The 26197-nt window shown below is 41.7% G+C and overlaps 1 protein-coding gene across 4 annotated transcripts in view; it reads right to left on the minus strand.

Annotated features, from left to right (window-relative positions):
- Positions 1-26197, minus strand: part of LOC137524955 (dynein axonemal heavy chain 11-like) — a 378600-nt gene that overhangs the window by 199790 nt on the left and 152613 nt on the right. For all 4 annotated transcript variants that reach the window (XM_068245507.1, XM_068245505.1, XM_068245508.1 and 1 more), the window contains 4 exons: positions 17821-18054; positions 14971-15117; positions 9267-9380; positions 9037-9180 (listed from right to left, as the gene is read on the minus strand). In XM_068245507.1, coding sequence (XP_068101608.1) covers positions 9037-9180; positions 9267-9380; positions 14971-15117; positions 17821-18054 — 639 coding nt within the window. The remainder of the gene's footprint in view (positions 1-9036; positions 9181-9266; positions 9381-14970; positions 15118-17820; positions 18055-26197) is intronic.

Consider the following 26197-nt stretch of genomic DNA (forward strand, 5'->3'; position numbering starts at 1 on the left):
GTTGTTTCATGGATGTTCATAAGTGCAGTATTGGTCTTAATGTATTAAAGTGTCTCTGTGTTTTCAGAATCCTCTAACTACCACTCTTACCTGCAGGTGGCATCACACATTTTAAGTGCCATTGGACTTTGGCTCACCAGCAGCTGGCACTCCTGAAGCTGATATGGAGAACTTGAACTGCCTGTTCTACCTGCAGGTGGTATTTTGCACTCAGACTGCCTTGCAAATACACTGACCACCACCACCTTTCCCTTCCTGATTTGGAATTATTGCGTAGCACCCGACAATTTACTCTGCTCAATTTAATGTTCTCACATGACATGCTGCAGCTCAACACAATAGCACACTGGCTGGCTGTGACAAACAAACTGCTCACCCTCAGCCACTCCATTCCTCCTCAGTGAAGACAGCAGCCCTCCCTTCTGCCGTGCAATCAAAATAAACACTGCTGCTCTCCTGCTTACCCCCTCCCCACTCGTTGTCAGACTCCTCACACAGCACTACTAGCTGCTTTTCCCCAATGATGACCTCTTCACCTCGCTTTCATCTCACTTCTCCTCCTACTCTGACTGCATGGTGTAAGTGTACAAAGTACAAACCTGCTGCCCCTGTAATCTCTGCGCCTGATACAAATGTTTCACCTTGCTTCAGGCTAGAACTGGCCCTGCATGAACCTGAATTTTTAGGCAAACCAGCCTTTTAGTCGTGTACACAAATTCTAGACATTTATGTTCTGAGCATGCATATATGTAATTTTCTATGTTTACTGGAAGAGCCTGATGTAGCTGCTCTCCATGGTGCTGATTTTGTGTAGGCACTCAATCAGCTCTGCTGCTCACATTACACTGGCTGGAACCAAGCAGGATCAGTACCACGTCCATACAGTACACTGTATTTTTCCAGTGTCCACTGAGCATCTACGGACTATCTGGATGAATGCCATTCTGTCAGAAGTACTGTACCGGTTGGCTTAGTCTGTTACAGCAACACAACAGAAAAAACAAACATGGTACAAATACATGTGTGAATCGGCCCATAGGAAAACATAAGCCCTTTCAGCAAGTTTGTTTGTCCTCTGCCATCCAATCCTGGCAGCGAATACAGTGTGAACCGATCCTTAGAGTTTAACTTCCTTTTTTGAGCCCTTAAAGGGAAGCTAAGGTGAGAGGGATATGGAGGCTTACATATTTATTTCCTTTTCAACAATGCAAGTTGCCTGGCTATCCTGCGGATCCTCTGCCACTAAAGCTGGGTACACACGGTACAATTTTCAGTCAGGTTGATGGATCAACCAGATCATTTCCGACTGGTCCGATTGGATTCTGATCAATTTTGCGTACGATTTTAGGTAGTTGTCAATGCAAAATCGATCACATCTACACACGATGCAACTTCTTATCAGATCACCGGTCGAACTGATGGAAAATTATGAGGCTTTATACATTTAACCATAGACCCTGAACAAGCAAGCTGATCAGATGTTTATGATGTAATGGTGGCCATACATGGTACAATTTTTTCATCCAATCTTACCATTTCTATGTAGTATAAGGGTAAATTAGGTGAATATAATGAAAGTATAATTTAGGCAATTCCCTTATATTACATAGAAATGGTAAGATTGGATGAAAAAATTGTACCATGTATGGCCACCATTAGTCTGACCTGATTATCCACATGTTTGTCTCTGGTGTGTGACTCAGACACTACTGATGTCAGTAGATCAGCAGGACTAATTTTAAAAGAAAATAAATATAGCAACCTCCATATTTCTCGCACCTTGGGTTCACTTTAAGCCAGGAGTGACTGCTTTAGCCATATCATGAAGTGATTTATCAAGCAAGAGGCGCCCATCACAGGTTTAACAAGACTTGGCCAGAATGGAAGCACTCTCTGTATACTGAATTATAAACTTCACGTTTCTTTTTATGGTATTAGTCATTGATCAGCACCCACCTTAAAGAGGAGCTGTTAGGTATAAGGTCTCAGAGAAAATAAACACATATATCAGTAGCTAAATATTGGCTGTACTTACATTACATATGCATTTCACTGTCCACATTTGGATTTCACAGAATTTGTATATAGTATATGCAGAGATAGATGCTCCTGACAGCTCATGGCAGGCTCCATGTTTTTCTGTCAAATGTGTCGTCATGTCCTGCCTGCTTCCTGATCACAGAAAAGCTCCTACTGAATAACACAGTGTGCAGTGAATATTAATGAGCCATGTGGCTAGGAACAATAGCTGACTCCTGCAGTGTACTCTGCCCGGAGATTTATCAGTGCTACGCGCTGGACTGATTACAAGCTGCTGTAACGTCTCATTAGCAGCCGAGGGGAGGGCCCCAGAATGCTTTGCAGTATAGTATGCGGTTTGCGTCCTCTTGGGTCTAATTAGCTTTTCTGATAAGCACACATCAAAGGTAAGAGAGATTTTTATCTTCACTAATGGCTTTCTGGCTTCCTTCTAAACTGTTTAACACAGGAGAATAGAGGTTTAAATTAGCTTCTGCAGCCTGACAGTTACTCTTTAACTGTACTTATTACTGTAAAGTCCTTGATACAGACTTTTTATGTTTAGGGGTTTAGGTACAGTAAGTATTTTTTACCATTTTCTTTCTCCTTACTTTTCTCTTGTATTTTATTTATAATGCTGACACCTCAGGTTTTTGTGTACATGTAATAAAGATGCCTACAAAAAAGGGTGCTGGATATTGCCACTAGTAGAATATTGGTAAAATTACTGATATTCTGATACTTAATTCTAATATTAAAATTGGTAATCTTTAAAGATATTGTATTGCATCTTAACCTAACCATACTCTCATGCACAACACTCCCTCTACTGATGCCTAACCGTCAAGCCTTCCTGTACCGATGCCTAACCCTTACAGGGACCCTGAGATGTTCTTAAAATCAAAATCAGGACTTACCTGGGGCCTCCTCCAGCTCCCCAAAAGTCCCCTGGCATCTTCCTGATCCATGGTCCTGCTGTCCGGTCTGGTAATCCGCCAACTTCCAAGCACATTGCCCATGTACGCTCCCAAAGTGCGCCCGCTGCGTCATCATGCCAGGCGCCGTCAGCCTCCTGTGCATGCGTGGTACAGTGTGGTACAAAGAACCGTGCATGCGCAGGAGGCTGATGGCGCCCGGCACGATGACGTGGCCAGCACACTTCGGGAGCATGCACGGGCGACTTGCTTGGAAGTTGCCGGATTATCTGACCGGACAGCAGGACCATGGAAGAGGTCAGGAAGATGCCAGGGGACCTCTCCGGCTATGGGGGGCTGGAGAAAGCCCCAGGTAAGTCCTGATTTTAAGAACAGTTCAGGGTCCCTTTAACCCCCCATCCCCCGATGGTGCCTAACCCTGAACCCTCCACTGGTGGTGCCTAACCCTTAACCCTACCCCCATGATGCTTAGCCCTTGCCCAAACATAAAGCAGCAATTAGCAGCATTACAGGAAAATGTGGGCGCCCGGAGGCTTCCATTATATGATTTTCGTATTGAGACTTATTATTGCCATATTAAGTTCTGAATGGATTTTGTATTGAGACTTCAGCTATATGATTTTTGTACTGGAACTTCATATTGCCATTATATGAATTACCCTATGTTTTATTTCGTATTCAGACTTCCACTATATGGTTTTCGTATAGGGACTTCATATTGCATTATATGAATTTACCCTATGTTTTTCATATTTGGGACTTCCACTTTTTTCTAATAAATGTAAAAAATAAATCTTTATCCACTTCAATTGCAAGGTAGTAGCAGCCCACCTCTTTGGCTTGTGCCCATACCTTCTTTTGGTACCAAGGGGGGCCAACAAGCTGAATGTTTGCTAGCACTGACCACTGGTGTTTTGTATAAGCTGTCCCTTCCAGCAGTTCAAATTCAAAGGCAGAAACAAAATATAATACCTTTTAATGGCTAACTATAAGAGTTTCCTAATGCTAGCTCTCAGAGATCTAATCTCCTTCTCTGGGCATATTTACAGATCAGCCATTGTTTAGCTAGCCATTAGAAGGTATCATTTTTACAATATGTTTTGTTTTTTATTCCTACGTATTTCCCCCGGCTAACATGGTATAAGACAATTTTCTCTGCTTCGGGGTGCTTCAGATCACAACAGTAAATGATACCACTTCTTGACTTAATCTCCTTACTGCTGCTACATACAAACTGCTCAAAGCCAAACAAAATGTTTCTCACTAAATAGCGCTGCAAGTCGGTATCTCTGAGGTTTAGTGTGAAAATGTTAAGATATTTTTGCTCACAGTATAACATCTTTCTTTTGTTTTCTGTGCACTAATGAAGACAGAAGCCATGGGTAGCATCTATATGAGGCAGAGATCACAGCAGCACACCTGGGGAGGAACTTCACTGTGAGCACAATGCACCTATAAGGAGAGTGCAGGGGGTGGGTAAATGACCTCCATCTTAGATCTACATCTTTGTATTATTGGCTGCAGCCATTGTGGTTTGCCTATTGTCTTGATTAGCAAGGCACGCCAACAACTTTGGTAGCTATTATGTACAAGTGGAGCTGCTTATGGAAGGACATAGCGGACATGAAAGGTTATAGATATCTTATACCTTGAGTTTTTCATGTCGTTGGTTTAGTAGTTTTAAAGCACATGCTCCAGAATAAAAGATCATAAGTAACATTCCAAACTAAAAATACAGAAGTCTACATGAAGACAGGTCAAAGTAGCGTTCAGAGGTGATCAGCTAATTAGATTTTATAGACAGAGGCATAACTACAGGGGAGCAGCCCATGCAACTGCAGGGGGGCCCAGAGCTGTAAGTGGGCCCCCAAGTACTACGTAGTGGCTGGATAGTGTACTGGGTAGGGGCTCTGCCTTTGACATGGGAGACCAGGATTCGAATCCTGGCTAGTGTCAGTACCTATTCAGTAAGTAAGAAGTCCTTGGGCAAGACTCCCTAACACTGAGTGTGTCCCAGTGGCTGCAGCTCTTGAGTGCTTTGAGTACAACAGGAGCAAAGCACTACAAATGTTAGGATTATTATTATTATTACTTTGCTCCCTCTGATACAGGGGCCAACCTTCAGAGCAGGTGCTTTTGTGGCTAACTTGTTATGAGTGTGAAGATTATGATGCCCGCACTTTTTATGACCCTTGCAAGATGGGCCCCCAGCGGTGTCGGACTGGGAGGTGGGAAAGCAGAGGAAATCCACTAGCAGGCCAAGCAGCAGTAATCGAGTGTTGCTGCTCACAGTGAAGACTTGCAGCAGGTTTCTATTAGGAGTGATAACACAGGGTTTGTGCTGCTTGGCCAGCAGGTGGATTTCCTCAGCTTTTCCATCTCCCAGTCCAACCTTGACCCCCAGGCTGTGAGGGTCACAGTGGGTAGGCAAAGGAAGGGGCGTGGACACTGAGGGACCTCATCAAAGTTTTGCTGGGGGGTTCCATGATTTATAGTTACACTACTATAGCTACTACCGGTTTACACTTAATTGTCTCACAACTGCTAGACGACAATGTATTGGTACCCATGGAACTGTATTTCATGCTTAGAAAGCCGATATTAAGAATATCGGTAAAATACACTTAGCAATACTCCAATACAGTATCAGCTTTTGTTTCCGGGGGTAATTTTCTTCCTATTTCCCATTATCCCCATAACCCCAGTGATTCCTCTAATGTAAATTCCTCCTAAACCTAGCCTCACTGCCTAAAGTAATCACCTTTCTAACACCCAGCCATAACTTCATTGCCTATTGTAATCTCCTGCCTAACACTTAACACTAGCCTCCTAATCATGACAACTTAACTTTCCCTAAAAATAGCATATCTAATATTGGCCCTTAAGGCCCATGCCCAATGCACTGGAGTGGGTGTCGTTAAAAACTACACCGCCCTGAGGCTTAAGCAGCCACAAGTGTGGTGCAGTTTTAACTACATGTGGTCCCGAACTGGTTATATCCTAGCACTGCGGTTTGGCTATAAGTAGCCCTGATTCTGAGCTGATTTTAAGAGCCACTTTGGTAAACTAATTTGGAAAGTTTATGTCTATGTTCTATAAACAAAAAATACATAGGACTCAATGTCTGTTATGACAGCTGCCTCATTCAGATACTTAGGCTTAGATTACTGTGCATAGCAGACAAATTAAAGCGGACCCAAACCAAACATTTTTTAAATTCAAAATATTTGGTTGCACCACTCTGACACATACAAAGATAAATAAACACTCCTTCAAGCCTATGAGCATTTCAGTGCATGCTTTTCACCCTTCTCTTTTCTTAACTAGGGTTATACAGGTGGCAGCCATTAGCAATTCCTCCTTTGCCGGACACCACCTACTCCACCAGTCTGCCGGATTCTGTCCCGGCAATAAGAAAGGAAGGGAGGGGTTCCTCCTATAAATGTAAAATATTTAATATTTGCCATCATGCAGCTAAAAAAAGGCTGCTATTTATTATTATAATTTAGAAAATAGATTTTATTTCTGAAATCTTGTATTTTTAATTTGGGTCCACTTTAATGCTATTAAATCACCCTAATTTGTGCATAGTGCTGACATCACCAGAACAATTGTAGCTCGCATACATGTAGAAAAAGCTATAAGAGAAAAGTACCAGTAAAAATACACTGTTAAGTATGTTGCCTACTAATGCCTCAATACTTCATGTAGGTAATGTCACATTTTAAGCTATACCTTAAGTAAAAATGAAACGTCTGCCTTTACTAATCTGTTTCCTTGAAAATAAGCCCTGGCATGTTTTTTTTTCAGGATCCTTGAAATATAAACATTACTCCAAAAGTAAGCCCTAGTTACAGTTCATAAAAAGTCAGTTTAGTGTCCAGGTAGTTATAGTAAACAAGGGAAAAAAGTAAAAGCAATTGACTGCAAATTGACTGTAAAAGCAATTGACTAATAGAATGCAGCAGGACACATAGGCCCGTATGCAATTAATTTTTTCTCATGAGTTTTCTCCTGAGTGATATTTTTTAATGTCAATAAATTGCATTTCAAGCAATCAAAAAGCAAGAAAATGCTCAAAATAATTTTAATAGTCCTTTTTCATTTACTTTTTGGTACTTTTTTAGTTGCTGGAAAAGGTATTTTAATGTGAAGATGAAAAATGATCTCCTAGGAGAAAACTCAGGTGAAAAAGTGAATTGCATATAGGCCCATAGACCCTTCACCAAGGAAAGCAGATACCCCAAAATAATCACACTAAAAAGACCTCACAAGACCCAAAACAATAAGGGCTGCCAAGTGCCGGATACTCAGTAAATCAGAAGCAGAATTATTCATCAAGTGCGACAGTGCTGCGCTCGGAATTGTTTGTGGTACACATCAGCATTGGGCATGGTGCAAGTTTACATACAGTGAGTGAATAAGGAACATAGAATACTGAGGCATAGGTTGTAATCAGTAATGCAGGGAGTACCATTCTAGGAGGTTTAGCTGTGAAAGGGGCTCAAGTACAGAAGGAGGACTGCTTGGGAGAAAAAAAAGAGTTACTGTGCCTGGAGGTTTTTTGTGGGGATGGTTCTGAAATGGCAGCCTGAAGGAAGGAGGTTGGTGTGGATCGTGCGTGACCCTGTTTGCCCTGGTCCTCAGCCTAGATGGGTGGATGAGGTCCAGCATGGTAGGGGGTGTCCCAATGATCCCAATGGTTGGCAATATAAATTGTTGTACATGAAACGGTCGATAATGAGAAATTCATGATAGAATTCAGGGTTTGGAAAGTTATGATGATGTTCCAGAATGGGATGACATGACTATATTTGAATAAACATTTGAATGTTTTTTTGTTGTTGTTCAAGATTAAATGTAGACTATCATTCATGGAAAAATAAGACATCCCCTGAAAATAAGCCCTAACGTATCTTTAGTAGCAAAAATGAGTACAAGACCCTGTCTTCTTTTCAGGGAAACTCGGTATCTGCATAAACTACAGGTCCACTTTAAGTTTAGTATGTTGGAATGTAAGCAGTTATTCACATATACGCATGCATTAACATATGTCATGTAAATTAATCTTTTGCTTGTCTTGGTTCATCTCTGGTTGGTACGCTTTAGTAATCACTCATGACCCTTAATGATGTGCAGTTTAACATGTACGGTGGCCAGGAACACGGAATAGAACAGATGCAGCAAATTGTCCTTAAAGATGATAGGCAAATAGCAAGTGAAATGGCCTGACCTTTCTAGCAGGTGCTATCTCCTGGCAGAGCACAGTGCACACTTCAGGTATGGAGATAATTGTGGCATTAAAGAAGGGTGAAGAGGCATTTCCATCCTGTGTTCCTTTCACCATTATGACTTCAGGAAATGTGCTGATTATCCGTTGCTCATCCATTCGCAATGTGACAAGTGACAGCCCAGAAGTTAGCGGAGACGAAGGTAATGTATAGGATAAAGGTCTGCTTAAAATGGGCTACTGACCTTTTCTTGCAGTCAACATAGGTGTGTCAACAGACGAATGTATGAACGAGCAGCTTTCAGAGCTAAATAAGCCAAGTAAGTTGTTAATCTCAATAGATAAAAAGTATAAATAATTGTATTTGCTTCGTCTTTAGATTAGCCGGATTCTTCATTGTTTGCAATTCAGAGATCTAACTTTTTTATCCAGTATTCCCTTGTGTATGGGGTAATGGCTACTGTAGTTATGCAGCTAAAACTAATATTTATTACATATTTAATTAAAATTCAGACAGCGGCAAGTCTTTGTATTGTTATATTGAGAGATTAACTACTCATGTTAGCAACAATTATTTCTGAAGAGAGTGCTATGTCCACCTGGAAATGCGTGAATTACTTTTTAAAGTAATTCTAAAGTGAGCTTTTACAAAAAAAAGTTAGATACTGACCTATTTAGAGGGAAGGCACTGGATCCCATAGAGCATTCCTGGACCTCTCTTCATGCCTTTGTTCCCCTGCTGTCCCCCATTAAAAATTGGAGACTATTGGACTACTCGGAAGCCAAAGATCATGCAATGAAGAGCTTTGCAAATTATGTTAACACTTCTTATATAAGAGTCTCAGTTCCTACCTTGCCCATCAAAACCTTTGCTGCTTTCCAGCTTCTGTCTTTGGGTATTTTGCCATGTGGTGATAAAAGCACAAGAAGAGCAGCTGCGACGTTGGTAACAGCAGCAGGTGGATTTGGAAATGTTCTGAGTTCTGTCAGGTTTAACTGGACAATGGAAGAGAAGTTAGTTCAGTCAGCTCTGTCATGGCAGAAGAGAAAAGATGATAAGCACTTGGAGGATGCAGAATTACCCGGTTTAGAGTGTTCAGAGCTGCATTGGCTGCCTGCAGAGCAGGTTCTGCTCTAGCCAAGTCATTTGCAGATTCTTGTTTATGCTTGGTTATCTCTGTTTGAAGAGCAGCCACCTGTTGACACAAGAAGACTTACATAGTTACTTAAAGAGAACCCGAACTCTTGCACAGCATACATCGAAAAGTGTTTACTCCACATATAGCTGCTCAAAAATATACTGTTGTGTGTTCTGTGTTTGTTTTGGCAGATCATCCTGTCTAATTAGCTCTTATCAGCAGCTGTGAATCAGAACTGTGATTTGTGTGCCTTGGCTCCCTGCTTATAAATAAACACTGAAGCTTAACCCTTTCTATGCTCCCAGAAATGTGAAGGATGTTAAGACATCAGTTTATAATGAAGGTTTTTTTTTCCCCCATAGAGGTTATCATGCTGTGGCCTATCTTTTAGAACAGAGAGGAAGTTCTGAGTTTAGTTCCACTTTAAAGGAAAATTACATTGTCTTTCAGGCAATTTAATTTCCTTTTATGCATGTTGACATGTTTCTAAACTATTTCATATATGTACACGGGTCGGACAAAATAATGGAAACACCTAACATTTTGGCATCATAATCTCTGAACATGTTTTAAGCAATCAAAACTTGACATAAGTAATTTATTTTTTGTTTATTATTTTTGTTATTTGATATGTTCAATTTAAATAATTGTTTTTTTTACAGATATTTAAACAAAAGTTGGTTATAATTTATAAAAATGGCAGATCTCTCATACTTTCAAAGAGGTCAAATTGTTGGTGCTCGTATGGCAGGCGCTACTGTAACAGAAACTGCCCGAATGCTTGGCATTTCAAGAGGTACTGTCTCAAAAGTAATGACTGCCTTTGAAAGAGAAGGAAAATGTCCTCAGCAAAGCACAGTTGTGGCTGAATGTCGAAATTATCTGAGAGAGACTGTTGGACTCTAAATCGCATTGTTAGAAAAGGTCGCAAGACCACGGCTCTTAAAATCACTGAAGAGCTGAATGAACACCTACACAACCCAGTTTCCACAAAAACTGTTCGTTGGGAGCTGCACAAATCTGGATGTCACGGAAGAACTGCAATTAGAAAACCTCTGCTCTCAAAGACAAATGTTTCAAAGCGTTTAGAGTGGTGTAGAAACCACCAGAATTGGTCCCTCGAGCAGTGGAAAAATGTGATTTTCTCGGACAAATCATCGTTTACATTATTTCCGAGTGTACATTTGGAGACAGCCGAAAGCGTTTCATCCAGACTGCCTTCTCCCAACCGTAAATCATTCTGTGATGATTTGGTGTGCCATTTCTTGGCAATCCACCGGCCAATGATTTCCCTTCATGGAAGAATTGACAGCCGAGACTATATAGGAATTTTGGGCGACCAAGTTCATCCTATGGTTCAAGAATTGTTTCCGGAGGGGAATGCCATCTTTCAAGATTATAATGCCCCAATCCATACAGCTAGAATTGTTAAAGAATAGCATGAGGAACATTCTAATGAAGTTGAGCATGTCATCTGGCCACCACAATCCTCAGACCTCAACATTATTGAGCTTTTATGGTCGTTATTAGAGATTCAAGTAAGAAGTCGATTTCCGCCGCCATCGTCTCTAAAAAAACTGGAGGGCGTTTTAACTGAAGAATGGGCTAAAATTCCTTTGGAAACAATTCACAATTTATATGAATCAATACCTCGGATAATTGAGGCTGTAATTGCCGCAAAAGGTGGACCTAAACCCCCATATTAAAATATATTTTGTTGATTTTCAAGGTGTTTCCATTATTTTGTCAACCTCTGTACTTTGTACTAAAACTGGGTTTTTAATACAGGGTGGAACAATGTTACTGAAATAACAAAGCTTCTAGGATTGACTGTATATACTCGCATATTAGCCAACCCATGTATAAACGGAGGTACCCACTTTTCCCTCAGAAACCAGGAAAAAGTGATTGACTCTCATAAGCCCCTCCCGAGTACAGGCCCCTCCACAGTAGCCAGATGTGCCCCCAGTACAAGTCAGCCACCCGCCCTATAGCCAGAGGTGCCCCAAGAATGATACAGCTGTGTCTCAAGACGCCACTAGATGGGGTCATAGATATGAGACACAGCGAATGCCACACAGAAAAAAATCCCCGATCATTGCACCTCTGACAGGTTGTTCTCATGCTCTGCTTCACAAGCCAGGGGACACAGGTAGTTTCCCATGTTGCAGGGGATGGGGGGCACGGACACAGCAGGGAGCCAGCTGGCAAAAGTAGGTTCACTAGTGCATCCTTACGCTCCTCTGCCAGTAAAAAAAACCAGCTCCACCATCTGTTCTGATATATACTAGCATATAAGCCGAGGGGGTAACTTTTCAGCACCTTTTTTTGTGCTGAAAAATTAAGCTTATACGCGAGTATATAAGGTACACACTAGTGGCTGAGTTTCTGGAGGCACCTCTCTTAATAATTTCAGTAGACAGAATGTTTAATATTTAACATGTCTGAACAGCTCATTAGTCTGCATTGTAGGGTAATCAGTTTTCACAACAATCAGAAATTAATGATCTATGGCACAGCAGGGTGCTAGTTGATAGAGATCATCCTGGGTCAAGAAAAGCTGCTACACAGCAAAGATTCACTACTCGGCTTGGATGAGCAAATTTTTGTCACTAGTCCAGAGGCCACATGTTTAAAACAGAAGAGATATTTTCCCACAACAGATCAGCTGTGAAATCGCTGTACAAATGAACTCACACTGCGGGGAATCCGCGCATACCTCGAGGCCATCAGATTAGCGAGATGTTTTAAATATTTTTAACAAATCTCCGTTAAACAGTATCTCAAGGGGGTACACTGCTAGAAAAAGCCACCAAAATATTCAACATGCCTCTAGACAAAAGCAAAGAGAATATTGATTCAAGGTTCCAATTCTCTTCATGCCTCTGTTGCAGTACATTGTATCCAACAGTATTTTGTGTATCAGAAAAATGTAATATTAGAAACATCCACTGATCCAGGTATGAAGGTAACTGATATCTGAAACTGCCACAATAAAAACAGAACAGTTAGGTACATATTGAATATGCTAAACTGCAGTCTGTGTTATCAATAGATGATGAGGAATTAAAGCTTAGGAAACCAAGGAAAATGACTGAGCCTGCCCTGAAGATCCAAACCGAAATAGGTCTCTAAAGACTAAAGATAAGCAGTCTAAAAAAGGTAAGCACTTCTAAAAGAACTCTATTTGCATATGTACATGTGTTCAGGCTGCGCATGCGCAGTACTTGGGGACAGGCAGCAACTGATAGATATACCTGGACTTCCAGAGAAGGATCGAGGCAACTGCCCGAAGGGGGCTGAAGGAAGAACCAGGTATGCATGACTACTTTTTTTTTTGTCTCAGTTTTCCTCTAAAGGGTTTAAGGGGTCACAATTGATGTGTTTTACTCTCTGGTCCCATCTACAGGAAGAAGTTTTATTAGCAATAGCATCTGCTCCTTTAAATACTTCCTACAATGAAATTTATTTAAATGGTTTACAGAGGTGTTCTTTTACAGCTCCTGCTGATATGATAAGTAACTTCTCCCAGGCAGAGTGCAGCTATTCTATTGTTTTATTATCCTTGACTCTGTAATGCTAGGTACACACTATAAGATTTTCTGGCATATTTACTGTCTGATCGATTTTTTCTAACACGTCCGATCGATTTCTGATCATTTTCTGATCGATTTCCGATGTAGTGAATGGAAAACAACCAAGGATCAATCGGAAAATGATCGGAAATCGATCGGAAATCAGATTGGACATGTTGGAAATAATCGATCTGACAGTAAATCTGCCAGAAAATCTCATAGTGTGTACCTAGTTTAGGCCACGTACACTTTTCCAACTGGTGTTGTCTGTTGGGGATCAGGACCTAATCCCACTGGGCGACACCGCTGGGCCGGGCTGTGTAGCTGACAACTCGCTGTGTTGCTATGCGGGGAGCGAGGGGTAGGATGGCGGGTGGCACTTGCGTGATGTCACACAGCAAGCGGTGGAGAGGCGTGAACAATGGGAATACTTGGGTTGAGTATATCACCCCGGTGGATCACTCGCAGGTTGGGGGTCGTCAGCTGCCGTACACACACCTGATTGTTGGCTGAGGCATTCGTTATTGGCTTCCTCAGCCGACTTAATCAGCGAGTGTACGAGGCTTTAAACAAGCAATCTGTTTCTTTGCTTATCTGATGATTTATATTTAATAAGCAGAAGTTGGACAGCTGGCTAGAAAGTGTTTCAAGCTTTCATCAGCTGACTGTTTTTGAAGAGGAAAACGCAGGTGCAGTTTCTGGCATAACATTTAATAAAAACGTGTTTAAGTACCCTTTATTGCTCATATAGTTATCCTGCTTAGAATTGTCTAAGTCATCTGTGTAAAAATCACCAGTCCCTCAAGCACAGAATACAACAGGGCTGGGAAATGCCATTACAATCGATATACAGTACTGTATTATTCCAAATCCATTGAGAAAACTACAGTGAGGACAACTTCCTCTAATTATAGTCTCACTGAACCATGCAAAAACAAACACTTTCCGTTATGTTAGCACACCCTTAACAAGAGCAATTAGTGATCAAAAGACAATCGGGTGAAGTTGTTCATCATGTAACCTTTGAGTTTCCTGGCAAAGTGAAACACAGTCTATTAACGTTTTAATTTATTATTTTGCAAATAATTGTCTATTTCTAGAGCTTCTTATGGGGTGGCTAACCTATTGGAGCAGAAGGGATATTAAGGAGGAACTTTGTACCTTGACTCTCTCTTAAACCCCTACCTCAAATCATTCTTAAAGGACAGTCGAAGTGACATGTAACATGATGAGATAGACGTGTATGAACAGTGCCAAACACATAGATCTTTCTCTGCCTGAAAGAGTTAAAAATCAGGTATGCAAGTGACAGTTGTTGTCTGGGTCAGGACTGGGTTAGACCATAGTACAGCCCTTACTGATAAGGAATTGCAGCCATAAAACACTTTCCTGTCAGTAAATGGCTTCTGAGAGCAGGTAAGAGATAAAAATCAATAGTTCATAGATTTTGGCTCTGGCATACTTAACTGAATGTGCCATTGAGAAGAGGCCATGAAACAGTAAACACTTAGAAGAAGGGAGGATAGATACAATTGTTTATCTCATTAGTTTATTTTCACCTCAGATGTCCTTTAAAGTGAACCCAAGCCAAAGCTCGGGTTCAAAATCAGATACTTACGCTGAGGAGAGGGAAGCCTGAGGATCCTATTGAGGCTTCCCTTGTTGGTTGGAAGCCCCCTGTTGCTGAGTGAGACTCCCCTCCACATCGGTGGCCCCACAGCTCCTCTACCTCTATCATGGCCGCGCAGTAGCCATGTGAGCTTTCCCGCGCACGCACAGTAGCACGGAGCCCGCTACTCTGGCTTACTGCGCAAGTGTGGGCGGGCTCGGTCAGCTATTGTGCGGCCATGCTGGAGGAAGAGGAGGGACAACGCAGTAGCGAGGGAAGCCTCAATAGTACGAGGCTTCCCTCTCTTAAGGTATCTGATTTTGTACCTGAGCATTCGGCTCAGGTACAATTTTAAATCCTACTTCTGAGTGCCTCAATATTTAACCGTCTGTATCCTGGAGCTGAAGATTTATGGTCTATTCTCCAATAGTTACAGTAGGTTTATATAATATTCAATGTCTACCTTTCGTTCCTCTGCATCTGCCACAGATTTCTCCTGGTTCAGTTTCTCTGTCTGGTGGCCAATTTTGTTGATGAGAGCTTCCGTATCGCTGTTCTTCTGATGCAGTTCTACTTCCTGTATGGCAAGTTTGGACTTCAGATCTTCCACCTGCATCATTACAGCAGAGATTTGCTTAATTAAGTTTTAAGACAATATTTTCAATTATATCAAAACTGGTTAGCTTAAAGAATAAAAGTTGCCTTGGGCTTCGGTGTAAATGTGTATAATTACATTGTTCCCCTGGAGGATGTGTAATTATCTCACTGAATTTATCAAAATGCTGGCTTGAAGGCAGTCAAAATGAATTTGTCGGCTTCTGATTTGCATATAAGAGGTTTCATCATTTTCTGCAAAAAGAACCCCTTAAGATTCTTTTACGAAGCGGAGTATTAATAAAGGTGTGTAACAGATTCGGGTCTGCTCTGCTCCAGCAATTACTTCCAAAACTTTAACACAGTCATACACTATTCAGTGTGCAAGAGATTTCATCCAATGATTGATAAAAACAATCTTTTGATGGAATTATAAGGTAGTAGAAGCGCCTGGTAATAATTACAAACAGGTTAAAACACAGAGGTAGGTTTTGGCTTACCGCCAATGAAATCAATAACCAGCACTTCTATAGAGACAAGTAGTTTGTTAAGCAGTAGTTTGGTGTGCTCAGTAAACTAATTACCAATTGTTGTATCCCAATTAATAATCTACTTGTCCACTGGTCCTGTTGTTGGGCTCAAAGAGAATCTGTATAGTTAAAATCGCACAAAAGTAAACATACCAGTGCGTTAGGGGACATCTCCTATTCCCCTCTGTCACAATTTCGCCGCTCCACGCCGCATTAAAAGTAGTCAAAAACAGTTTTAAAAAGTTTGTTTATAAACAAACAAAATGGCCACCAAAACAGGAAGTAGGTTGATGTACAGTATGTCCACACATAGAAAATACATCCATACTCAAGCAGGCTGTATACAGCTTTCCTTTTGAATTTTAAGAGATCATTTGTGTGTTTCTTTCCCCCTGCAGCTCTCACCGACTGAAGAGTTACAGGCTGATTGTTTCTTCCTGCAGACAGCTCTGCCCCTGTCTGTAATTCCTCAGCATGTGACTCCTTTCACAAAAGAGGATTTATCCAGCTTGTAAAAGATAAGAGAGCAGAGAAAAGCTGGCTAATGTAAATAACACACACACACACACACACACACACACACACACACACGGGAGTGTGCATAGAGGGGCCAGGAGGGGGGGGGGCGTGCATAGATCAACACTGAAGAGTTGGCAGCCTTCCAGACACAGGGTGACAAGTCCGACAGGGGAAAGATAAGCTGATTTATTACAGAGACAATGATAGTAGAAAGTGCCGCAGTAAGCCAGAGCACATTAGAATAGGTTTAGGAACTTGTAAGATGGTAGAAAACAGGATGAAATTTTTGTTACAGAGTCTCTTTAATAAACTAATTTTCTATTGGTTTGGTTGATGTGCTTTGCAAACTACTTATCTATTGGTCCTGTTGTTATTATTAACAAACTTCTTGTACATTGGTCCTTTATTTGTGCTTATTATTTTTGTGTCCCTCAGTTCATGTCTTCTCTTTTGGAGTGTGACCACTGCAGGAGCAATTATACATATCAGTGTGGTGATAAATGTGCTCTGAAGGCACATTTGGTAGTTGACCTTTGACAAAACTGGGTTTAAGTACTCTTTTAAATTTGATCTATTTTCAACCCCTTAAATTCAGCACACTGAGTGGCATGGCAGAAACCCACCTTGCTGTGCTGAAGCTTCTCTGCTCAGATGTGGACAGCCAGCATAAGAAGTCCAGTACTATAGAGTATATTATTGCAGGCTTCTATATCCAAGGCAGAGGTGTCAAACTCAAGGCCTCTGGGCAAAACACAGCCCTTCCGCTCCCGCGCAGCATCCTCTTCTGTTCTTCCTGGCATCTGCATGTGCTATCCCTCTAAACTTCCAGCTCTCAATCATGTGACAGACATTCAGAGGCAGAGGTATGCACAATAGAGCATGTGTATGTCAGCAGCACTGGAGCAGGTAAATATTACACTGCTTCACTGCCCTACAGTACAGAAGGGGAGGAGCAGGAATGTAGGCCTCCAGGGGTGTAAGTATGGGGAAGCAGTCCCTGCGACTGCAGGGGGGGGGGGGGTAGAGATGTGAGGGACCCCAACTACTAACCTTCCCTTTATCCGATACTATAGATCAGGTGTTTTTGTGGTTGCACATGTTATGGGTGTGAAGATCTTGCAAGCCTTGTAAGATTTGCCCCCCAGGCTGTGAGCGTCCCCAAGAAGAGGGTGGTGAACATAAGTGGCCCCATCAAAGTTTTCCTGGGGTGCCCAATGATTTGTAGTTACACCCCTGTAGGCATCCCACGGTCACTTTACCTGAAACTGTTCAATAAATGTTAAATCTTAGAAAACAATTTTGCCTGTGCTTTAGACTATGTTTTAGAGTTGGCTGTTTATGTGATTGAGTTTGACACCCCTAATCTATGGAATGGTACTTCACAAAGACAATGTATAAGTATTTACATAATTCTGCTTCAGAGAACATACAAATACCTTTATGTAAAAAAAGGCACCCAACATTCAGCTACACATTAATATTCATCTCTGTCTTCAGTGTGTTGCATGTCATATGTTTAAAGATAGAGAGCTTTTTTCCCAAGTAAGCATTTTGAAAGTGAAAACGATTGATTGCATAAGAGAATAGCTTCACTATTATATACTGAACATTGGGCCACATGCAGAAGTGTCCCCGTGCCTCATTAAATGATCCCATCAGCCATGCCTCACCTGAAAGGCAGTTGTCTGCAGCTTCTGTAAGCCATTCTCCAGTCGCTCTATCTTCTGCACAAGCTCACTTCTTTTCTTGCCAAGGAGGTTCCAGTACAGTTTAATAAGCTCCAGGAAGCTCTTTGGAGTCGTGTAGTTGTAATGCTTTTCATTCTGCTGGTATTTGACGCTGACTTCATTTACACTTGTATGTGCAAATGTTATGAACTGGCTAATGGAATTTTTTACTTGAGGCTGGAAGAATAATGGAGATGGTTATGCACTCCATGTCACCGCATTAGCGGATAACAATACAGTAATGATATACATCCTGCCTGTATGCATTTCATAAGTGAGAAATTAACAAAGGACCACCTGAATTCCAACATGCAGGGCCTTTGGTGAAATGAATACTGCAATCTAGAAATGATAAGTCAGCTTATAAGTGCTAATATGAACCAGTCAACCATCTGCAGCGTTTAAAAGAAACTTGGAGTGAGAAGAGTATGGAAGGAGCCATTGCTAACTTGCATTAATGTTGTGCTGATCCTCTGCCTGCTATTCCACTCCTGACCAAGAGCTGGTGTTCTGACAGTCGTTGACTCAAAAGGGTGGCTTGTTGCAGGTTTGACTAAGGCAAGGCTGAATCCAAAAGATTAGCAAAACAGCTTTTTCAATGGAGTTTTTAAAATGTGGTAGCAATATGGCTGCTTCCATATCACCTTCATTTTAGGTTCCCTTATAGTGTACCTGAACAAATAAATGGCATCATGAGAATATGGCTACATACGGTGCTAGGCCTGCTAAAAACGTGTCACTTTTTATTTTTCCATTGCAGGGGTTAAAAACATTGTGCATTGTTCAATGTAAATGACTGAGGCAGTTGAAGAAAATGAACAAGGCAGTCAAACAGCAGTCGAATCAAGCCTGGGCTCTACTGAAAAGTAAACAAAAGCCCAAACACTTTTATTTGGCTGAGGAAATAATCCTGATGATAAGATAGTGCTGTAAAATTCAAAGAGTTCTTATTTATTTTGTTTTGCAGCTGAATGAAGCAGATTTTACATCACACTGTCATGACTGCTGTTTAGAATTCAGTGTTAGAAATTCCGCACTTAGAATTCTCCTGGGGTTCCATTTTTATTTTTCAGTTTATTTACTCTTACTACAACATGTATCATTAATTATCTCATGAGGTTACTTTTAGGATAAATGTCAGGTATTCAGGGCACAAAGCAGATAATACAAGGTACTGTATGTTTGAAACAGGATTTTAAGAACTCAGATATATTCTGTGAGGTGGTATAATCACATTAAGGTGCACTCTCCTTCAAAAAGTCAATGCAAATGTGTGGCCATACAGTTGGCAGTTTCATCAGGCTAGCATGCTGGCTTTGAAAGTATATGATAAGTTGTTCAAAATAACACACTCTTATGTACAGAATAAGTCCCACTCCAGGTAGTCAAGTCCACAATGTACCCTGTTCAATGTTCCACCTTCTTTTGTGTTGCACCAACCTCAAAATAAGTTAAAACCTAAGTGGCATAGCCAGTGGCGTAGGCACAGAGCTATGGGCCCCAGTGCAAGGTTTACATTGGGCCCCCAAACACTCAATACATAACAACTGATATGTCACTTTAAAACCTGACAAGGACAACCATAGTGTCAGAGGTGCAAGAAGGAGATAGGGAACAGTTTGTAATGATTGCTACCTGCCAATCACATCAATATAAGAGATAATTACCAGCACAATAAATAGCTAATACTGCAGCTGAAAGAAGTCTGCTCTGGGCTCCTCTGGCCCAAGAGCCCTGGTGTGGTTACAACCTCTTCATATCCTATTGCCACAGTACTAGGCATAGCGTAACTGTTAAAAGAGCCCTGTGATCTCCTCTGTACCCCACCAATCTGTGTGAGCATTTCACAGTCTGCCACCATCCACAGAGATTATGGTCCATATTCAATTAAGTAGTAGCAGTAGGGTATTGTACCGTGTTAGCCATCAGTAAAAGCAAGAAGTTTTAAATCAGGATGATACCATTTATTGGCTAACTAAAAATGAATCAGAATAAGCAAGCTTTCGGCCTTGCAGCCTTCGTCGGGCAACAGGATGTAAGCCCGCCGAAGGTTGCAAGGCCGAAAGCTTGCTTATTCTTATCCATTTTTAGTTAGCCAATAAATGGCATCATCCTGATTTAAAACTTCTTGATATTCAATTCACTTTTTCTAAGTTTTCTCCTAGTTGATATTTTTCTCTTAGTTGATAGTTACTATGTTAATTACATAGTAACTGTTAATTAACCACTTGAGGACTGCAGTGTTAAACCCCCCTAAGGAACTGGTCATTTTTAGTAAAATAGGCCACTGCAGCTTTAAGGTCTTGCTGGAGGGCCGCACAACTCAGCAGACAAGTGATCCCCCCCCCCCGCCCTTTTCTCCCCACCAAACAGAGCTTTCTGTTGGTGTGGTCTGATCGCCCCCCCAGTGTTTTTTTTTATTACAAAGATTATTGTTATTATTTTTATAATAAAATTCCCTATTTATTTATTTTATTTTTTTTAATCATCACCCTCCCTCCCCCCGCCAGCCAATCACTGTCATAGGCATCAGCCTGTGACAACTGATCACTTCTGAGCCTCTGGAGGGGACAGCCGTGTCACACAGCTGTCTCCAGTATAGCGCTGCCTTAGATCGCAGTGCTGTACACTGTTATTACACGGCGGTCTCACCGCCTAACAGTCTCCTAGCGGCGATCGCCGATGGGAGGCTGATGATGGAGCTGAGCTCCGTCATTGAAACGGGGATACGCGCGCATCGGCGTGTGCGATTCCCTGCAAACTCCGCCCCAAGGACTTTACGCGGACCGGCGTTAGGCAGTCCTGGGGATGGCGCCTCGTTCACGCCCATCGGTGAGAAGCGGCCGCCTAGAGGTTAACATAGTAGTGGCCGAGCTAGCGAAATATCAAGGTAGAGATGTATCGCTTATCTGCGGCTTATGTAAGCAGCAGCCCACCAATGTAGCAAAAAAGAAGGAGGTGCACAAGGTCCCTTTGGAGGGTTACTCTGGAGTGCTCAAAGCCCAACAAAACAGTTCCACCAAGCCAGTATTAGTATAGACACAAGCGGCTGGGCACATCCAGTAGAAAAAACCTTTATTTGTATCCAGTTAAAATGTGTACATCCACAGCAACAATGCAGCAGGAGAGAGAGGGGTCAGCATGAAAAGAGGTCGACAGCTGTTTCGCACCCTGCAAATGGGCGCTTCGTCTGACGAAGCGCCCATTTGCAGGGTGCGAAACAGCTGTCGACCTCTTTTCATGCTGACCCCTCTCTCTCCTGCTGCATTGTTGCTGTGGATGTACACATTTTAACTGGATACAAATAAAGGTTTTTTCTACTGGATGTGCCCAGCCGCTTGTGTCTATACTAATACTATGTAAGCAGCAGCCGTTGCTTAGTTACGCATGCTACGCTGCCACTAGCACATGTAGCGTGCATGGTTAAAAAATTAAGTTGCACTGATTTATTAGCGCAAACAATAGGTGCTATATACTTTGATGAATCAAGCCCATGTGAAAAAAAATCCAAATCTCTGCCATCAGCACCTCCAACAGGCGACTCATTCTATGGGCTTGATTCACAAAGTGGTGCTAACCTACTTAGCACATCTAAAGTCTTAAGATGTGCTAACCAGGGTGCTAAGTAGGTTAGCACCGGATTTCTCAATTGATTAACCTACTTAGCACCCTGGTTAGCACGTCTAAAGACTTTAGACGTGCTAAGTAGGTTAGCACCGCTTTGTGAATCAAGCCCTATGTGTTGCTGCCATACTGTGGCTATTAAGCACTGTGTAAGATGTCAGGGCTATGCAAATAAAAACTAATAATATGTAAAAAGACAAAGTTTTTGCCAATATACTATACAGCATCTTGTGTATTTGTGAGCACAACTGAAACATCTATTTTGCATTTCTTATTTAAAAAAATAATAAATAAAATTAAGTTCTACCTACTATGCTACCCCCAAGCCTTTTCTTTGGCCATGTTTATTGATGCCGTTTAAACATGACGGATTTCTTGCGTATCGGCCGCAACGGGCTGTAGGCATTCAAGGCTGCTCCCCTGCTTTGCATGGCGAATGTATTTTCACAGCTGTCAGGGTGATGGACAGCGAGAGAGTGATGGAGACTAAGATCCCTGTTTGTTATTACACACAATAGCCCTGTAGGAACCGCGATCTGCTGGAGAGACAAACGGTGTTCTGCTCCGGAACATATTAAGTTTGTCTCCAAGACACACATGGCTTCACTGGGGTGTCTAACCTCATTCATAATAGATGCTAATCTTCTCAGGGCTGAATGATGACAACACTTCCTGCCCTTCACGGAATTAGAGCCCGGCCTTATCAAAGGACTCAAACAGCCGGCTAATTAGACTAATTCCTTTTATCATGAATTATTTATTTTCATTGGTAACTGATCACTGTGACATTAATGGGTTCTGCTCAACTTGGTTCTTCTGGTACATGCTAGAAGCATAATGTCTGAAAGAGGGAAAGGGATTTTTATGCTCCAAGTCGGTGGTGTACAGATGAAACCTTACTTTTTTTTTTCTTTTTCCAGCTCACATGGCAAATTAAAGAAGCACAGTCCCCCGGAGTCCTCCTGAGGCCCTCCAGTGTGCCACTGCCTTCATTCAAAAGTTTGCCATCTGTGCATGTACGGCCCAGGTGACACGCCTCCTCGGTTGCACTCCTGTGGCCGGGCACATTCTGCTCATGCACAGTTTAACTCTTCATGAACTGCGCATGTGCATAACATTTCCGGTTATGGGTGTGCGATCGAGGAGGAGGGTGGACAGGACCATGCATGAGCAGTAGCCTTGACTAGAGTTCTAGTCATGGATCTTTCTGAGGGGGAAGCAACACACTGGAGGGGATCAGGAGGACTCAGAGGGACCTGATAGACTGAGGGGGCTGTAAGAAGCCTCTAGTAACTAAAACACTCCCCACCTCGGGAATCCTTTAAAGGTACCCTTAAGTGAAAGGCTGCCATAATAATTTTCTTATAAAAAAAAATGCATAATTCCTGACTGTGCATAGATTCTCTGCCTGAAGTGAAAATAAACTGAAGAGATAAACAATTGTATCTACAGTATAGTCTTCTTAAAAAGGACTTTTCTTGAAGCCCATAGTCTTATTTTGGTTTAAATGATTAAAAATGTAAGTGTAAAGTTTTGACTGTATGAAGTGAATGATGTTTATTTAGCTTCCATAGTATTATTATTATCCTTGGTGATTGATATAGTGCCATCATCTTTTGTAGCAGCCATATACCACGAACATGGAGAAAATCCCTTAATCCCCTTCCCTCTTTTAAACATGCTTTTAGCATATACCAAAAGAAACAAGTTAACTGCTTAACCGCTTAAGGATCACAGGCTATCTCCCTTATGGGCAGATTCATTTTAATAAATGTTTTTCCCTGGTGCTCAGTTGCCTTTTGATCACTTATGATCACCTCTCCCTTTTAACAGGGCCAGAGCTACCATAGGAAAAAATGGGCAATTACCCCAGGGCCCCAGAGCCTGTAGGGGCCCCCAAGATGTCCCTCCCAATCTTAACGGTTGCTCCCCAGGGACTCTGCAAACGCAGAGTAGCGTTTAATCTGTGCTGGCGGGCAGGTGAGACACTACACTGACATAGACACTGCAGAGGTCCTGGGGAGCACAGTTAAGTTGGGAGGTGATTGGGGGAGGGTCAGCAGCCAGCTCAGGGGCCCAGGAGGGAAATTTGGCTGCAACAAAGGGCTCCTAATGACGCTTTTTGGTTGGGGGGTGCCTGTTGCGGGGCCCCCAGGCTAATTTTGCCCTAGGGCCCAATTGTTACTTGAACCGGCCCTGCCTTGTAATGACTCATGCAGTCAGGTCTCTGAACTAGATAAAGATGACAGCATGATTGTCCAGAAGGGATGACTCATGCTGTCTGCTGTCTTGCTCCCTTCTGAAAACTCATGTTGTCTTCTTTACCAGCTGGTCACATGAGAGTCACTTTAGGCATATTTAATGAACCATTGGGATTATTCAACATGTCTGGATAGCACACAAAAATCTGAGCAAACTATAGCTTCTTTGTTGTTAATAAACAACTCTGTTTCAGAACAGAACAGAGGATTCATATAAATGGATCCACTACAAGATCACTTGAAGGAGAATTGTATGACCGCTATTGTGAACAATTTTAAAATAAAATGTACTAGTTTTAGAGTAAAATGCACCATAAATTATTTTTTTTCTACTGTGTTGTTGTTACTTAGAGTAGACATTAAAAACTAACAGATTTTAGACTAGTCTATCTCTTCATGGGGGATTCTAAGTAGCTTTATTTTTCAAAAGCACATACTGAACAGCAGTTGCTCAATTCAACTGCCAAAGTAGTGTGCAAGCAATAAGGGAGGGCAGCATCCTTAATTAAATCCTTTCCACAGGGGTGCTTTAGTAAAGAGCACTGGAAATATTGGGAATCCCCTGTGAGGAGATGGACTAGTCTAAAACCAGTCTAAAATCAGATGTCAGATTTTTACTACTCACTGTAAGTGAAAGCATCATAGGGAAAACAAGTAATTTATAGTTCCTTTTACTATGGGAGAAATGCACTTCTTACAAATACGTATTTTACAATTTTTTGCAATAGTAGTCCTTTGAATATAAGCACTCTAACCCTTTAAATAGAATACTCATCCCCCACTGGTTCCTGAACATCATTGCTTTCTCTGTTTCTTATTCGGCTACAACCTGTTTTGTTCTTCTTGCTATATACAGATTCTTGGTACAAGCAGTTGGAAATCAGCTGAAGTTTTAGAAGAAAACTCAGCAAAGAAATGCTGGGCAAAGACAAGAACTTCAGTCAAGGAATAAGTGCACTTTATGTGCAAGAAATGTTTGCAATTATAGTAAATATATTTTGCAGGAGGGGGTTTGCAAAAAATAGGCATCAAAGTATATATTATAACAGCGTGGCGTATGCTAAACCCCAGGCAGCCAGCAACTAGTAAAAAAATACCCGGGAGGCTTCTGTTCAGATTTGACTCCAAAATAACCATATAAAAGCTTGAATGAACTGAGCACAAAACAACACATTCGGCTGCAGCAGAAGTTATTCCTAAAGTAGGACATAATTGATTCCATTATTCAAAAGTAATTTGTAAAAAAAAAAAATGCTGTCTTAAATTTAGCAGTCAATGGGGAGAAAAAGAAATAAAATATTAATACAATACAAATATATTTTTAAAAAAGAGAAAGCACTTGCATGGTTAGCGCTGTGGACAATTCTGAATTCATTTAAACGGATGCTCTTTAGCTGGAAATTGCATTGAAAAGTCTGGATTTAAAATAAATACTGTTTTATCGCTGGCAGAATGCAGAAACTGAATTGCGAATCATTTGTACGACAGACAGAGGTGTAACAACAGCCTAGAGAAATAGAAGATTTGTGGTGTAAAAAGCAGATTATACATTTCAGTATTATGTAAAGTCATGACTGTGGCAGAAACAGCAGTGTGCAAAAGTTTTAGGGACTTGTGAAAAAAAATCCTGTAACTGGGAATACTTCCACACATAATTGTTGTCGGGCCGAGTCGGGACAAGGTTCAGGGGCTGAGACAGCAAAGTGTGCCCCCATTATTATTGATAATGCATCAACATGTTCTGTGGTGCTGTACAGACTAAGGGCTTGATTCACAAAAGCGTGATAACTCAGATATCACGCCTAAAAGCTTTGCACGTGCAAACAAGGGTGCTAAGCAGTTTGCACGTGCAAACTACTTAGCACTGTAGTTAGCACGTGCAAACAACTACTTAGAACCGTAGTTAGCGCGTGCAAACCATTTAGCACCGTAGTTTGCACGTGCAAAGTACTTAGCACCCTAGTTAGAATGTGCAAAGCATGTTAGCACGTGCAAAGTGGCTTTTCACTGCTGTGCTAACACTTAGCACCCTTTAGTGAATTGAGCCCCAAGAAACAAACATGATGTACTTAATACAGATAATGGTATCAGAGCAGGTTCAAGTAGCAATGGCGCCCCTGGGCAAAATGAACCGGGGGGCCCACAACAAACACAGCACCCCCAACCCTGACCAAAAAGTGTCATTTGGGGGCCCTTTGTTATAGAACATTTCCCCCCAGGGCACCTGAGCCAGCTGCCAGCCCCCCCCCCCTTTGAACACTCCCCAAGTTAACTGTGCTCTCTGGGGCCCCTGCAATGTAATCAGCAGAGTATCATCTCCCCTGTCCCGTGAGCGCACTTCTCATTCTGTCTAAGGCTCTATGCGCTCTCTGACTTCATCCACTGTTTGCTGCACCTGTTCTGTGACCCACAGAATGTTATTACGTAATAACATG

This window comes from Hyperolius riggenbachi, chromosome 7 (genome assembly GCF_040937935.1).
Source record: "Hyperolius riggenbachi isolate aHypRig1 chromosome 7, aHypRig1.pri, whole genome shotgun sequence".
In the NCBI taxonomy this organism is placed as follows: Eukaryota; Metazoa; Chordata; class Amphibia; order Anura; family Hyperoliidae; genus Hyperolius; species Hyperolius riggenbachi.